Below are 17,808 nucleotides of genomic sequence, written 5' to 3'. Positions count from 1 at the left end.
GAAGAAACCCCTATACAGGTGACATGACTTAGATCAAATATGTCTGGTAGGTGTTGTATCTGGACAATGAACTTCCCAGGGTTACTACTACAGGGGAAATTCCCAAGAAATAAGAGCCAAAATCATCTGAGAAGAAGATAGATGATATGAGAAGAATTAACCTAAAATATTATTACTGTAAAGGTAAAGATTATTCGTGTTTGAAATTAACATGTTTATAGTATTTGATTTTTTATTCTAAAACCTGAGCAAAACAATAGAAAATGGAAGAAATTGGGCAGCTTGATGTAATTTTGGAAGGCTTTCAACAAATAACTAAGAAACCTGAATCATTTTTGAAGTAATAATACCACAATTTATCCAATATAAACTACAACATACATTTTTGTTTCAGCTGTGATGACTCTGTTGCAGGTACTATTAAAAACAATATGAAACAAAACTATGATTTTACAAAAATAGAAGAAATACAGGTGTTATCTGGCGCCTTACCTGAATTACTTATCAAGAATTTTGATACAGAACAAATCTGGCAGGAACTTGAATTACAGAATGATAGTATACTTAAAAAATCTTTAAAGAATATAAGTAGGTTACTTGTTCACAAAGATAAATTATTGTTCTCAACTTTACAAAATGAGGTCAATGATATTTCCAGTCAAGACAATCTAGCTGAAAATGCATCAAGTAATGCTGAAACACAAAACGAGTCAGAAATTGAAAATTCAGACCCACTTAAAGAACAGGAAAGTGATGATCAGTCACATGAAAGTACTGAAAATGAAATGGATTTAGGGGACATCGAATCTGAGGAAGAAAACACAGAGAATACAAAAAAAGTTAGCAGAAAGAAAAAATCTGAAGTCGAAGATGACTTTTTCAAACTTGATGAAATGGAGAACTTTCTGAACTCTGAAGAGAAGAAAATGGATGAAACGGATTCTGGAAATAATTCCGATGATTCTGAATCTGAGAAAGAAGGAAGTATAGATTTCTTTGAAAATGAATCAGAAGAGGACGATAAAATGAAAACAGCACGATTCAAAGATTTTTTTCGTTCAAATGAGGAAAGTGAAAAACCAAAAAGAAACAAGTTTCTAGATGATATGAGTGAAACTGAAGATGCACAAACTAAATCAACTCTTGAGTTACGTCAAGAAAGATTGAAAAAAAGGATAGATGACTTTGAGGAGGCTGCCATCAGTGAGAAACCTTGGCCCTTGAAGGGTGAAATTGTAGCTGAGAATCGGCCTGTGAATTCTCTTTTAGAGGAAGTCCTGGAGTTTGATTTGACATCAAGACCAGGTGGGTTATTTTGATTCATTACCTGTTGGGATTTTTATTTACTCTTTATGAGTGACCATAATTGTTGAGAATAATTGAGTGGTGGGTGGGTTTTATATTTCATTGTTATGTTATTATTCCTTTCATATTTATCAATTTCATTAATTGAAATGATAAAAATAATTCAGATATTTGAACTATTCCATTGATTAGAGATTCTAGTTAAAAATAAAACACAGCTAACACTGAACCCTTATCGAACATAGTCAATCTTAAACTGTACAGCAGAAATTTTATATGGTGCCATTCAATGAGAAAGGATTGAGTTGAAAGAATTGACACAAATTCAGTAGTGCCAATAATGAAATATATAACCCGGCTACCATTTTATCATTATTGAATAGGTTCCTTCAGAAAAGGGATACATTTTGTTATAATGTTGGCTACACTTGATATTGAATTTATCATGAACTCTTGAATGTAATGTGAAATTGTTATAATTTTATTTATTCTATCAGCCAAATAGTAACAATTACGCTGTATTGAAACTACAAATGACAATTCGAAAATGAAAATACAATTAAATTTTTGACAAAAGATAGCCAATCATACAGAGTTGGGTCAGATACAAGAAAAGGGGATCCGATTATTTGATACGGATACTTTCAATGTATCCGGATACTTTTTAAAAAATTACGGATACTTTCACCTAAAAATGTACTCGGATACAAGTATTCGGATACTTTTTTTGGATACCTTCACGGATACTTTTAGAGTTAGTGAAAATAGTGTTTTAATGTATACAAATAAAAATACTAGGGATGAATATCAAAAACAAAAAGCGATAAAAAAAGATAGGAAATAAAAGAAACTCAAAAAACTGTTTATATTTATTTTGTAAACTAAGAACATTTCAGTGAAAAAAATATATTTTTAGCTTTTACCACATTGTTTGCTAGATGTGACATTTATATCTATAATAGTACCTTTGAGTTTGAATTTGCCTTCGTCAGTACCAATACCTCAAAGTGTTCATCACTTAAATTTTTTCTCTTTGGCGTATCAATCATAGTTGCAAAAGAGAAAAGTCTTTCTACTGGTGCTGAAGAAGGTAAGCATGTATTATACTTGAGTGACACTTTCTTTAATATTGGGTATTCATGTAATACTTGTAAATTCGTTCTTTTGTCTTCTAGTTATCTTAATAATTCCAGCTGAATTTATGTAGTTTTATTGCTACTTTCACTGGTACCCTCAGTACCCTGTTCTTTCATAGTACTACTACTGCCTACAGTGTCTACTTCTTGGTTATCTTGGTAATCCGTGAAATCAAAAAAGTCGTCCACATTTTGGTCCCCGCTTTCATCTGATTCATTGTAAGATTCATATTCCATCTGTTTTTTTGCAACATTTATTATACATTTTTTAATATCTTCCCAAGATTTTTTTGATTTTTCACAATGTTATACCACTTTAGTTTGAATTTGGGAAGCAGAACTGCTGCTATAATTGGATCTTCCCATTCCAAATTTAAAATTTTACAAAACGAGTATTTAAACTTTTTATGCACATTTTTGCTAAATGTTTTCCTCCATATTTCAATTTATCTTGGGTTTGGGCAATTAGTTTTTCATACTTGTTAATTAAAGACATTAGACTGGACAACAAGTATCCAAAATATACCTAACGAATATTTTATTTTCAATTATATAGAGTTATTAAAAAATGGATACAACAATGAATTTTATCAGGGTTCTTTATAAGGAATGGATAATTGATATGGGAATTATAAAATGGCCACGCACATACGACATAGATTCTGATTCAACGAGATTGATTGGTACTCGGTACTTGGTAGGTAAGGCGGTAAAAGATTTTACCACGGTAAAAGATTTTACCGCCTTACCTCACCCCGTTTTCGAGGATGCTGAAATTCGAGTTTGGGTGTCCCAACCCCGTAAAGGAAGAAAACAAGCCCCAAGTGGGATCTACTACACATTTTTTATATATGAGGCACTCTAATAACTCATTTTTCGAGGTGGCAAAGTGCTAAAATTGTATTTCAATGTTTTCGAAGATGCCTGACAAAATGCGACAAGATACGACGCCTGCATAAAATGGGACTGTTTGGTCTCATTGTCATTCATCGAATAATTTAAAAGTATCCGAAGATCAAAAAAAGGATTCGGTATTAGGATACTTACAAATTTGGCCACTGATACTGAATACAAAATTTTAAAAACATCCGAATACAGCTTTCGAATACATATAAAGTATCCGGATACTGTATCCGAATACAGAAGTATTCGGATACTACCCAACTCTGCAATCATACAATACCAAATGCCTCCAAATGACAAGTGGAATAGGGTTTATTGTTCCCATATCAAATTCAATAGATTGAAAAAATTGAAATGTCATGGGTACATACTCAAACTACAATCTTTTTCAAGAAATCATTTCTGATTATCTTATAATTTTCTTTTTTATCTACCCATATTACTCTGCTATTGGTATCAATATAGTCGACTTGATTTTAATACAAAATTAGATTGTGAATAAGTTTTGCTTTTTATAACCCTTTACTACTCCGGAAAACTTGTGAATCAGATAAAGTTGTTCAGAAGTTACCGGAAGATGAAGCTCTTAGTCAATATTTCTATTTATTTCGGTTATCATCGATCCATCACTAAGTAAATCTATATCAATATTAACTAAACCAATAAGTAAAATACCATGAAATAAGTATTTTGACTCAACTTTCAGGTTAGGAGGTTTGTTTCACGTTTGAAAACTTTGTGGAATAAATTATAACTGATATTGAAGAAGTTGCAAAACTGTAATCTAAAATCAACTGTGGAACAGACAGTACTTCAAATTATTCTGAAAAAAATAAAGTCATAATTAAATCAAACATGTCATATTAGCCATTTGATTTCCACGAAAAATCTACAGAATGTTTATTGTAATATCACTATCACTTTCTATCAGTAAAATGTGACGTAATTTGAAAACTTCAGCCTTCAGAAAATTCTTGCAAATTTTTGAAACCAGCTCAAGGATGAGGTCAATTACCAGTATTTCGGGGTATTTCATGTATCTTCTGGAGGTCTACCACTCTATTTTTCCTTTTTATTTCTGATAGTGAATCCCACTTTTGTGAAAGCCGATATTTTTTCCCTTCTCTTTGCTAATGAATAGAATAGAATAGAATAGAAGTTTATTCATCACTAAAGTTCACATGTACAACATAAAAAAAGTGTAAATACATGAAACTTATTGGACTAGTCACAAAGAGAGCTTAAAAGTAATTAAAATTTACAAGATTATACATATACATTTTTGATAAGTAAAATATTAAAATATACAATGAACATCAACAATTTAAAAATTCTTGAAGAGAGTAGAACACCTTGTTTTTTAAAAATTCATTCAACCAACATTTTGGTTCATTCCTACTCATTAAACTTAACTCAGGATGAATAGCCATGAGTTTGTTATAACATTTAATACCTTGATATACATGGGAGTCTTGACCAACTCCTAATCGTGAGTATGGCTGGTATAATCTTTCACTGTTTCTTGTTCAGTAATTATGTATATCTTTTTTTTTCCTCAAATAATTTTCATCTTTTTTAACGTATAATATGATCTGCAGCACATAAAGTGAGGGGACTGTGAGAATTCCTAGTTGATTGAACCATTTTCTACATTATGTTTTGGAGTGCACTTCTGCCATACATCTGATAATTCTTTTTTGCATAACAAAAACTCTATTCATATGTACAGAGTTACCCCAAAACATTATTCCATAACTTATTGTCGATTGCACTATTCCAAAATAAGCCAGTTTAAGGGTTTCCAGAGATATTGTACCTTTCAATTGCCTGATGATGAAGCAACTTGTGCTAAATTTATTTGTTAGATCATTAATATGAGGATCCCATGTCATTTTTTGATCTACTTTGATACCTAGAAATTTAATGTAATTCACCTGTTCTATTGTTTGATGATTAACTCTTATTAGAGGTCTGAAATCATAATTTATATTTTTTGTTGTAAACACCATAAAAAATGTCTTGGACAAATTCACTAGCAATCCGTTGAACACACACCACTCATGAAAATCATTAGCACAAATATTTGCCTTGATTACAGTATCCTGTAATTTATTCTCAGAAATCAGAATATTAGTATCATCAGCATACATAATGATTTGTTTTGGCTCAGAGCATGAATAAACCATATCATTTATAAAAATTGTGAAGAGAACTGGCCCCAATATAGACCCCTGAGGGACACCAATGTTCACAATATTTTCTTTAGATTTTTTACCGTTTATCACCACTATTTGTTGTCTGTCATGGAGATATGAAGCAATCCAATCACTTGTAACTCCTCGTATGCCAATTCGGTGTAATTTTTCCAAGAGTAGTTGGTGATCAACTGTATCAAACGCTCTACTTAGGTCAAAATAAAGAGCAATGGGATTTTGTTTATTATTAAGGCAGCTATAGACGGTAGTATTGAGATCAGATATGGCGGTATTTGTTGATTTGTTCCTTCTAAATCCATTCTGACAATCAAATAATAAGTTATGTTGATTCAAAAATTTATTGAGACGTTCATTATATGCCATATCAAAAATTTTGGCTAGTTGGCTCTGTAAGCAGACATTTCGGTAATTATCTACTATCTCTCTAGATCCTTTGTTTTTGAAAATTGGTATAGATTTAGAGACCTTTAGAATCAATGGGTCCTGTCCTGACAAAAACCTTGTGATCTTGGCCTACACCAGCCCGATAATTGTGTATTTTGAAAAAGAATGATTCTGAGAAACACCTAGTACCAAATACTTCAAAGCTAAGTCCTTCAATATAGATCAATTTTCCAGATAGCTCTATATTGAAGGAGTTAGTGGCTTTAGTTTATTATTGGAAGTTTTTCCCGATACCAGAGTTAAATAAAACATATGAGAATTCATTAATGAGTGATGGTGTGTTACTGGAAGGTATTTTTCTATTCTACCTAGTAAACCAATGGCGAAAGAAATTTTCTTACCAGATGACTTGAGTTTTGAGTTCATATACAAACCTAGATGACGTCTTTCTGATGTCTTTTCAAATATCCAACTAATTTGACTTTTGGCTATTAAGAGTTAAATCAAATCACTTTATTCGTCCTGTAGAACTTACACAGTTATAGGATAGGTCAAATAGCATTTGTACATATACATAAAATAATACTTAGAGTAAAATTAAACCAAACATACATGAAAGATTGTCATGCATACAAAACATATCAACTTCATTCAACTCCAGCTTCATTAAATTAATGTGATAGATAAATAAAATTACGGAAGATTGAGAAATTATTCTATGGTATAAAAATTATGTTCTAATAAAAACCTTTTAGGATGGTTTTGAAAGCCTGAATTCTATCGGTAGTTTTCAGTGAGTCGAGCAGTTTGTTATAAAGTTTTAGCCCCAAGTAAGAAGGTGAGTTAGCGGTTATATAATATTTGATGGGATTTATGGAAAAATCATTGCACATTATTGTATTTACATAATGGTAAGATGAAATGCGATCATATTTTGACCTATTGGTGTGAATGAATACACACATTTCAAAAATGAAAATATCCGGGAAAGTTAGAATTTTCAAATGTTTGTATAAATCTCTGCAGGAGGTTCTCTGATTAACGCCTGCTGAAATCTGTATAATTTTTTTGGGCAATAAATACATTTGGAGCCAATGAAGAGCTTCCCCAAAGACAAATGCCATATCTGATTCTAGATTCTATATGTGCATAGTAATAATCCAATGGTTCAATGGTTAAGTTAAGTAATAATAATAATAATAATCTTTATTGGTTTCAAAGACCTAAAAGGTATAAAACAAGTCAAAAGAAATATAATGAAATTTAATATAATGAAGCAAGCAGATATCATCAGTATAGAGCCATAGTATTCCATTCAAGGGAAGACATGAAATTGAGTTCTTGTATATTACAAACATTTTTAACTGAGAATAGGGTCCCGTGGAACTCTATATAATATATCGGCCATTGGGCTAGAAGACTCCAGAAAATACTTATTGAATTCTTCTAAACCATGACAATACTTGTTCATTTATACCAGCATCTCCTAGTTTGGTTACCCCTGTATGGAAAAAGTGTCAGTTGATCAAATTATGAACATGAAATGAAAATACACTATTCTCAAATATATTTGTCTGACAAATTTTTTTAATTCTATTCAATAGAGTAGGAGAAATTTGGTGTTAAATTGACCCATTTTCTGACTTAAATTCCATCATAACTTTCGGACAACCTGGTATAAACCCAGAAAACCGTATATTTTTTAAAACCACTCTTTTCAAGGAAATCAATCGAGATGAAATGTATAGGATATTCCATTTAAAAAAAACACAACTTCGATAAGTCACACTTTTATTGTAATATTATGTGTAATTGATGTCTTGTTTACTTTATGTTAATTCATGATCACTTAAATGAAATGAATAAAAACCAACTAACTAAATACCACTGGTAGATTTTATTTATAGGACTGGTTTCGTGTTTGACCCCATTATCAAGTATAATGGGGTCAAACCTGAAACCCGTCCTATAAATAAAATCTACCAGTGGTATTTAGACAAAAGTGTTTTTATTCATTTCATTTAAGTGACCCTTTATATTGTTAGTTATTTTCATAGCATAACTTTCAATATTGTCTACCCAAACCCACTCAAACATTATTATGATACACCCTGAGAATAATATGGATAGTATAATATATTTCTGAAATTCTCTTTTTTATTTGGATCTTTGTTGTGTGCTGAGATGTTACTACGTTGACTGTCTTTGTCAAATCTTTTATTTTCATTCGTGATCAGTAAATACTAATCTTCATTTCATACGGATCAATCGCAAAGGAAGAATAATCCACAAATTGGGGAATTGCTGAAATATGTTTAAAAAAATGTTAAATATTTTTCCGTTAACCACCTGTGTTTCCCACTTATGAATGACAGCCCTAAGAAGTTGAAACTTGTGTTAACTGAGGATTCAGGTTTTACCTTTTGACATGCAATTTCTAGCTCAGGTCAGACGATATGGTGTGAACATTGATCACCCTACAATTGGGATAAAAAAAACTAATAAATAGAGTTTATTCTATGATTCAAGCATAACGTTATGCTTGAAGAAGCTATTGTATAGCGAAACACGTGTCGCGGTTTTTGTAAAACCCTTATAGTGAAAATCATAGAATAAACTCTATTTATTAGTTTTTTAAATATGGATTTTCATCAAGTAATCGGCCAGTTCTATTCAATAATTGGGATCAAACCAAAGAACCAAAGTTCACATTGGGGTTCATTGATTATTAAAACGAATTCCTAATGCTGAAAATATGTTACCTGAATATTTAAAATATTTGGGAACTCTTTTCTATTCTGCTGATAACTGATAACATGTTTTTCAGCACCTATTATAACGGAAAAAACCACTTTACAATTGGAAGATATAATTCGGCAAAGAATAAAGGACAAAGTTTTTGACAGTGTAGTAAGAAAAGCGAAACCAATTGAAACTCCACTGGAATTTAAAAAAAAACTGGTATTAGATCAGGAAAAAAGCAAACAGTCCTTAGCTCAGATTTATGAAAAAGAGTATCTCGAAAAAGAGGCAGCTCTGGACCCTTCGTCCGCTGATAAGGAAGAGGAAGAACCTGAATTACACAAGGAAGTGAGAAAAATGATGAAAGAATTATTCAATAAATTGGATGCTCTTTCAAACTTCCACTTCACCCCAAAACCAGCAGTTCCAGAGCTTCGAATTGTCAACAATCTACCTGCCATCAGTATGGAGGAAGTTGCACCTGTAACTGCAAGTGATGCCGCTCTACTTGCTCCAGAAGAAATTTGTAACAAACCAAAGGGAGATCTCATAGGTAAATATTTCAAATTCAATTTGGTGTACTAAATAAAAACTAATTGTTTTATTTAGGTAAAACAGAGAGAACACGGGCTGATAAAAATCGAGAAAGGAGAAAAAAGAAACAAAAACAAAGGGCTCATCTCAAAAATAAGCAGATCAACAAGAATATGCTTGTAAAGGAAAAAACTCTCAAAGGAAAGAAAGGATTTGATAAACCATCTAAAAACAGCAATATTGAAAAGGTAAATACTGAAAAATCACTAATTTTAACAAAATTTTAAATTTTTATTTTGTTATTCTAGATGGACGAAACTTCAAAAAAAATCAAATCATCGAAATCATTTTTCTCTGAACTTCAACAACAAGTTCAGAGTCAAATAAGTGAAAAAGTTGCTGACAAAAAAAGGAAAAAGAGCACAAATCAGTTGGAAGCGAAGAGGCTCAAACTTTAGATTTGTTGTGTACATGTTTTTTTATTATATTGTTAGATTCAATATATAAACTGAATTATTTCTACCCATCAGAAACAACTCATTCATCAAAAAATGCATGTATTATGAAATTTGGTAAGTAATGGTTTTGGGGATCCATAAAAATGTAATGCATAACTTAAATTCTGATAATAACAGAAAATACCTAAAGTACCTATTTTCCTGATAAAGAAGTTAAAGCCAAAGCTACCTCAATGATATGACATCTCTATGATAATTTTGATTATATTTTGAATTATAGATAAAGTTCAAAAATATTTTGTTATATTTGTTGCGTTAGTCCTAGAGAACAAAAAAATCTTGAAATTGGGGACAGATTACAGATTTTGTAGACCTGTTGTACTGAAAAATAATAAACGTTTTTGTCTGATTTTATATCTCCCTATAGTCCCTATGTTGCAAACTTTATGGGTAACTTTTTTGGAAAAAACAATTGTGTTTTTTTTGTTAACATTTCGAATTCAATTAAATTCTTTTTTGGGGCTTGAAAAGGGGAAAATTGGGGAAAATTATTTTAAAAACATCAGACATGTTAGATACATAATAAAAATAAAAAACTAAAATAATAACATTTCTGAGACAACAACACTATACAAAGACATGAAACAAACGTTTGTTTCATGTCTTTGTGTACTGTTGTTATTGAATAGAACTGGCCGATACTTGATGAAAGTCCATATCAAAACTAATTAATACAGTTTATTGTATGATGTTCACTATAAAGGGTTTTACAAAAACTGCGACATGTGTTTCGCTATACAATAACCTTCTCGAGCTATTGTATAGCTTGAGACATAAATTCGACAAATTTAGAAGTTTAGAAGGGAATTGATACAGATATCTCGTTGATGGGGACATGTTATGCCAATAAACATATTGCTGCAGAAATTTTAAAATCTGAAAAGATGCATAACGGTAGGTTCAATCCGGAATTGAAACTAGTAAACCATAAAAAATAAATCTGCAAAAAATAACATTGTTTTCACGTGAGCTGATAAAAGGAAAAACGGTCAGAGCCATGAACAAAGTAGAATACGTAGAGAAGACTTTAGACTCTCTAAATGCTGGCATGTACGATAGTCTCAGAAACGACCCCACCCATTTATATCAGAATGAAGTCAAGGAAACTTTAACTACCCGATTAGACCGGTAATTTCTTTCGTCACAGCTCCTTCAGTTAAAATATCCGAAAAAGTCATTGCAATTATTGAAAACCATACCAATTTCAAATCAAAATTCAGTTTGAGGAATTCATACTATTTGATCAATTAAATTCAAGATAATACATTTCCCGTATAATGCCATATTGATTTCATTTGATGTGAAGAATCTGTTTCCCAGTATTCCTCCGAATGAAACGATTACTCTTGTAGAAAATTTATTGGACGAAAAGTCTATTAATCCGGTAGTGAAAAAGGAAATATTAGACTTGCTTATGGTGTGTTTGTCATAAAATTATTTCCAATTCAATGAAACTATTTACTCATCCTGCAAAGGTCAAATAATGGGAAACCCACTTAGTCCTATTCTGGCAGAGATTTTCATGGACGATTTGGAGAGGATAATACACAGTAACCCACTGGTAAGAAGTTTCGGGTATTGGAATGAACAGACACTTGACTAACTTCTTGAATTTCATCAATTCTCTCCACCCTTCTATCACATTCACAGTGGAAATGGAAAAGGACGACTATTAATTTTTTGGAGTTGACAATAACAAAAGTTAACAACAAACATGATTTTTCAATTTATCATAAACCGGCACATACAGGTATTATCATTCATAATTCGTCCACCCACCCGTATCAGCATAAAGTAGCAGCTTTCAACAGTATGATCCACAGACTGATAAATGTGCCCTTGTCAGTATTTTATATTTTTTTTATATTATTTTATATTTATATATTTTCGAAAAATTTATGAATTCATACCTGACCTTTTCGGGTAGGTTCATTCATTAGAAATTAGGCATGCGAGTAGGTACCTACGATTAAAGTATAAAATGGTTGTAATTTAGAAGTGACTTTTAATTTAAATTAATGCTTGAGCAAGCTATTATTAAGCGAAACACGTGTCGCGGTTTTTGTAAAACCCTTTATAGTGAAAATCATACAATAAACTGTATCATTTAGTTTTACCGTTATGTTGTTTTTTTATTACGCATCTAATATGTATGATGTTTTTAAAATAGTTATATTTTCAACACTAAGAAACTCGAGCCCTGGAGAATAATTTAATTGAATTCGAAACGTTGGCAAGAGAGCCATTGCTTTTTTAAGAAAAATTGATCCCGTTACCCAACTAACCCTTCTTGACAAAAATTCATTGGATCCCTAAACCAGTTAATCCATGAATAACCTAGAATGAATAATTTCAGTTTTAAAAATACCATTTGCAATTCTTGCAACATAAAACTAATCAAATGAAAATAGTATTACTGCGAGAAAGAGTTTATTGCTTTCATTACATGCTTTTGAAATTGTTTAAACAAAAGAAGTTGCTTGAAATATGATGCATGGAATTATAATATTTCTTTTTTGATTCATTCTTACAAAATATAACATTGTTGTTAGTCTCTTCTTCTACTTCCTTCCTTGATATGGTGATTGCCTTGAGAAAGATATTTTAGGTACAAAACCAGATTCTCCATTTACCGAATAGTCAACTGTCATAAGACGACCATCTGGTAAATATACATAATAAGATCCTGCAACTCTCCCTGCTATATCTCCAGCTTCGTTCTTGCCATAGAAAGTGTTTGTTGGTGGGTTTTCAACTTTGTACTGATATTCATACTAAAACAGTTACAAATGGTTTATTTATTGATTTGTTCATCTAATGAGATCACTCATATTTTAAAATAACTTTGACAATGCAATAGCATAGTACACTGAAATAAATTATGTTGAACTTCAGAAAATTTTGTCGTTTGAGAACGATTTATGTTTTTAAAGTGATCTGAAAATTGTGTCAGGAAACAATAATGATCTTTACTCAGAAAATTTTACATTTTCATCTTTTTCCGCACTTGTACTACGAATTGGAAGATGCTTACTCTTAAAGGCTATTGTAAGTCAATTTAACGAGCATTGTACGGTGAAATAACAACACACAGAGATATTGAAAAAAATGTCTTCAACTTCGAAAGGAAGGAAATATATTTTGAATATGGAGAAAAAACGTAAATAATTTGAAGAAAATGTCGCTGCTTCTTTATTTGCTATGAAACCTTTGGAAAATAACCCCAAAATCCCTTCTCCTAGGAGACCAAGAAGAAGTAAGAAAAAGTGTTTTTAGAGGTCATAAATATGTGTTTATAAAAACTCATTAAAAATTTGTCCATACTCTAGAAGAAAATGATGATGAACTGTATTGTCGAGTGAAAGTAATCTGAGAATTGATAGAATAATTATGTACACCAAAGAACTGCCAAGAATAACATTGACAGTAATAACAATTTGCCGAGTATTTTAACAAATAATAATGGATTTCCCACCACGCTATTTAAAAGATTTTGTCATTTGAGACCAGTAACTATCATAGTTTTAATAGTAGACTAGAATTGTTGTGTTGGAATGAGTTGTGGAATGAGTTGTTCGGTTCTGAAACTATGTGTATTGAAAATTAGTCATCTTATAATTATTGATCGACTGAAAAAAACGATATACTTACTGGCGTTGGGAGTTCATTAGTATATGTAGGTACTTTTTGGGAGAAAAATTGTGGTGCTGCTAAGATCGTTACTGATGTAGCAATCAAAAATGAAACAAATGAACTCAAGGTGGAAACCATAATCTGCAAAATAACGAACATTTTATTAGATAGATACATATAAGAAGTTTGCAATTTTTTTAAATAACATTACATACAGAATGCGTCATGTGAAGTGGCCAAACCTAACTTTCATATTTTGAATGCAACACCTTGTATATAATTAAATTTTTATATATTTCAAAATATTCTAGACATATCCACAGTTTTTGCAAACACTAACATTAAAAAAGAAAATTAGGTCTTGATAATGGGAAAATGAGCAAAAACTATTCCAGTGTTAATTTTTTACTGATATGATGTAAAAAAAAACTATAGATAGTGTTGTTTACTGGAACTCCTGCTCTAAGCAAATTGTTTGATAGCAAGACAGAGTTATAATCCTTTGAATTTCATTAACTGCATATCAGAAGAATGGCCATTTAACAGAAATTCACAAAATAAAAATTCTACAGATGATTGGTTATTGAGATAATATACTGAAGCCTTATTTTATATTCAATATACAAACTTTCATGACGCCACTTGTCAAAACGAAAATAGTCAAAAATCTGTTAGTTAACTACAGAACTTCATTATTTGAAGTGTTTAGATAATATCGCAATTTATTGAAATTTTTAAATTGATATTCAATACTTGAAAAAATGTAATGCTTCCATGTCGTAAGGAGCGCTCTGAGAACTATTTTTTCATACAAAAATTGTGGAGGTAGAAGTAACTTTTTCACTGTACATTTCTTCGACTTTCAGAATGTTTTATTTTTATTCCTCAAGTATTGATTTTGAGTTATTGACGAAAAACTGAAAGGTTTCTTTTTTTGATCTCAATTTGTTAATAACAATTTTTTTGTTCTGTAAAATCATTAAAAACCCGTTCAGCTACCCGTCATTCTGTAACCAATGAGCTGTCGCTTATATTTTTGGGACCTTCATCTCTATTGAACATGAAATTCAACTTGTGAACTAGACGATGTCTAGAATATGAACAATTCAAAAACCGAATAAAATATAGGGTGTTTCGTTTAAAATAAGAAAGTTGATATTGGTCACATGGATACTATAACTGAATTGAAGGGTTTATATTTTTTAGGAGTGATTAATTTTTGGGAAAGAAAGTTTTTGGCTTTCTACTACTCCATCTTGATACAAAAAAAAAGAAGGATGAGGGAGTCTTCCAAAGAAAGAAAGGAAGTAACTCTATACATGGATGTGTAGATCATGCAAAGAAGTAACTTTCAGACACAAACTGAAAGAAAGTCCTCCTGAAACAGCTACTTTCATATAAACATTGAATTATACGAAAGAAAAAATTCTTTCGAAACAAATACTTCTATTTGAATACTGAATTATACAGAAGATACTTTTCTCTACTCAGTTTGTATTTCAAACATTCGTTGTGGAATTAAAAATCAGATATCATTCACGTGAGTTCTACTTTAAAGTAGATATCAGATATCATTCACTTTAATCATTCTACTTTAAAGTAGAACTCATGAGTAGAGAAAAATATCTTCTGTATAATTCAGGGTTCATATAGAAGTATTTGTTTCGAAAGATTTTTTTTTTGTATAATTCAATGTTTATATGAAAGTAGCTGTTTCAGGAGGACTTTCTTTCAGTTTGTGTCTGAAAGTTACTTCTTTGCATGATCTACACATCCATGTATAGAGTTACTTTTTTCCTTTCTTTGGAAGACTTCCCAAAAAAGATACTATAACGTAATGAAAAAATGTGCAACGAGTGTATTTTTGAACACGCCTCTATTTATATGTTATGGAATTTATTTCATTTGACTGATGTACACTGTACTTGAAGTGGTAAATTTACCCTACCAAATCATGACATTTCAAAAAAATGCTGGTATCGATAATTACAACTTGCTGCTCTAGCGTATGAGAAAGTAGGTAATTTTTGATGCAATTCATTGTGCACTAATTATACTTACTAAAAAAATCACTTCACAAAAAACACTTATTAATAATAAGATGCTGCGGCTTCGGTGTTATTCAAATGAATGGAGGAACACATACAAGAAGAGCCTTTTTATGTATCATGCGAGGTCTTCTTAAAGTCATCCCCACTTGAAAATAAGCATGAATATAAATTTAGTGTCTATTCCTCCTGTGTTCCAAAAATGGTTAGATTAATTCTCGACAATGTGTTTCTTTGTTTATTGTGTTGTCTTGAGAAATTGCAGTTTTTTGAAAAGCGACAAATTTGAGTTCAAAATATCTTTTACAGCTCTTTATTCGAAATTATCCTTTTCAGTTTTTAACATGACCAAATTATTTTATATTATTGAATGTTTTCAATTATTTATATTTAGTATTAGACACACTTGAAGTAGTTACTTATTCTATAGTGAAACACGTATCGTGATTTTGTGAAGCGTTATGCAATCTTACAATCAAGTGTTAGGAATCACACGTTAAAAGGTAAGACCTCATTAGTCCTTAGCTTGCACAAGTTTCGAATTCTGAGGGTTGTTGTTCGTAGGGGCGCGACAGCTGTTTAACGGAAAAAACAGATTTTAAACAGAAACAGACAGTGTTGCTCAGAATAATAACCAAATTATATTAGATAGTTGTCTTATGATTTATGGTTGAAGTGTAGTCAGTATTAAACAAATTGATCCTATTTAATGAACATACAAAACATATAACTTTGTGATCGTTTGCCACTCTGCCATAAACCAAATCTGCTTTTGGCAATATATCAAATATTAATCAAGATGCAATTTTTGAGAATGTTTAGAATAATGAAGAATATTAATTCTTAAATTTCTTTTGAAAACTATTCCTGTTTTACTGAAAATTTTTTGCCAAAAAAATTATCCTATCAAATTTGTCTATTTCTAGTCATGTGTGTCGAAATAACCAATGAAACCATCATTACACTGAAAATTTTTTGCCAAAAAAATTATCCTATCAAATTTGTCTATTTCTAGTCATGTGTGTCGAAATAACCAATGAAACCATCATTACACTGATAACTACCCATGGATAGTTTTCACGGGTAGTTATCACTTATGTCATGACATTGCTAAGCAACCAACACAATAAAGTTGTTTGACATTTCAGTAATTCAATTTATTTCGAAAATGTCACTTCCTCGCTTTGGTGTTCAAAATGATGCGGCAATTGACAAAATCATTGAAGAAAATACACCAAAAAATACTGTCAATAGTAAAAAATACACTTGGAAAATATTTATGGAGTTTTGTGACGCCAGAAAATATGAATTGGATGGAAATCGTACTCTCGAAGAGCTTGCATTAATACTCAAGGATTGGGCGATTAATATGAGAAAAAAGGATAGCACAGAGTTTAAGGAGGCCACTGTTAAAACCGTATATAACAAGCAAATTATTACAAGAAAAGTATTACAAGGAGTATAATATCATGCTAGACCCCTTTAAAAGTGTTGCATTCAAACAAGCGCGGAATGCACGCGACGCAGCACGAAGAAATTTACAAACAGATCCCACTAAACGCAAAACAAGCTCAGTACCATTAACTTCAAATGAAATGAGTAAAATCATAAACTTTTGGGATGAAAATACCCCTATAGGACTCCTACGCAAATTTTATCACATAGCAGCGGTGGAATTGGCTTGGAGAGATGGTGAAGGTGCTGCTTGCACCTTTTCACATCGAAAAGGACAACAATGGATCTCCAACTAATAGGATAGAATATAATCCAATTTTCAGTAAAACCTGCCAAGGGGGTTCAAAGAACTGCGCCTCTAGCAAATGGTTAGTTCAAAATAGTGATAACAATGCTTGTCCTGTCAGATTATTCATTAAATTATTATCAAAACGAGGCACAAATATCAAGACAAATAGACTATTTTTAAGGCCAAATCGTCACTGGAAGACAGGAAGCGATAACTGGTATGACAATATGCCTCTGGGTAGAAATATAATCAACGGATGGACGAAATCTTCTGCTGAAGCAATTGGCTTGGATACGAAACAGAGGAAAATAACCAATCACTCTAATAGAGCAACTGCAGTCAGTCAACTAGCTAAGAGTGGAGTTCAATAACAGCAAGTGTTGAAAATTACTGGGCACAATAATGGAAATTCCATAAAACCTTATTTGAATATTGATCAGGAACATCATAACCAAATAATCAATAGTATGCGTGGAAACACCTATGCAGTAACCGAGGCAAATACAGCAAGATCAACGGAATATGATTATACGAATTGTTCTTTTAATAACTGTGTTCAATAAATAATTTTGTTCGAATTGCAAAAAATTTTCTCACCGAATATCCCTCGAACATTGATAAATAACTCATAATTTTATCACAACT

At 31.3% G+C, this 17,808-nt stretch overlaps 2 protein-coding genes across 6 annotated transcripts; one reads left to right on the top strand and one right to left on the bottom strand.

Moving 5' to 3' along the window:
* The first annotated feature begins 157 nt into the window (after positions 1–157).
* On the top strand, positions 158–9,720 carry LOC111507072 (U3 small nucleolar ribonucleoprotein protein MPP10). The gene is made up of 5 exons (XM_023162318.2): positions 158–340; positions 395–1,305; positions 8,772–9,239; positions 9,296–9,468; positions 9,529–9,720. The coding sequence occupies exons 1-5, from the start codon at positions 264–266 to the stop codon at positions 9,676–9,678; spliced, it is 1,779 nt and encodes a 592-aa protein (XP_023018086.2). The 5' UTR covers positions 158–263; the 3' UTR covers positions 9,679–9,720.
* A 2,431-nt stretch (positions 9,721–12,151) lies between these two features.
* Positions 12,152–17,808, bottom strand: LOC111507079 (pro-resilin). 5 transcript variants are annotated; one of them, XM_074180031.1, is made up of 3 exons: positions 17,761–17,808; positions 13,390–13,512; positions 12,152–12,512 (listed from the first exon to the last, which is right to left on the bottom strand). In XM_074180031.1, the coding sequence occupies exons 1-3, from the start codon at positions 17,791–17,793 to the stop codon at positions 12,300–12,302; spliced, it is 369 nt and encodes a 122-aa protein (XP_074036132.1). In that variant the 5' UTR covers positions 17,794–17,808; the 3' UTR covers positions 12,152–12,299. The 5 variants fall into 5 exon arrangements, with proteins under 5 accessions (XP_074036132.1, XP_074036135.1, XP_074036133.1 ...); XM_074180034.1 differs by lacking the exon at positions 17,761–17,808 and adding an exon at positions 15,433–15,522; XM_074180032.1 differs by lacking the exon at positions 17,761–17,808 and adding an exon at positions 14,000–14,020.

The sequence above is a fragment of the Leptinotarsa decemlineata genome, unplaced genomic scaffold, assembly GCF_025532065.1.
Source record: "Leptinotarsa decemlineata unplaced genomic scaffold, Ldec_3_MD MMD2_tig00026282_RagTag_RagTag, whole genome shotgun sequence".
In the NCBI taxonomy this organism is placed as follows: domain Eukaryota; kingdom Metazoa; phylum Arthropoda; class Insecta; order Coleoptera; family Chrysomelidae; genus Leptinotarsa; species Leptinotarsa decemlineata.
The sequence above is the reverse complement of the archived record's forward strand: the minus strand, read 5'-3'. Positions and strand labels throughout refer to the sequence as shown.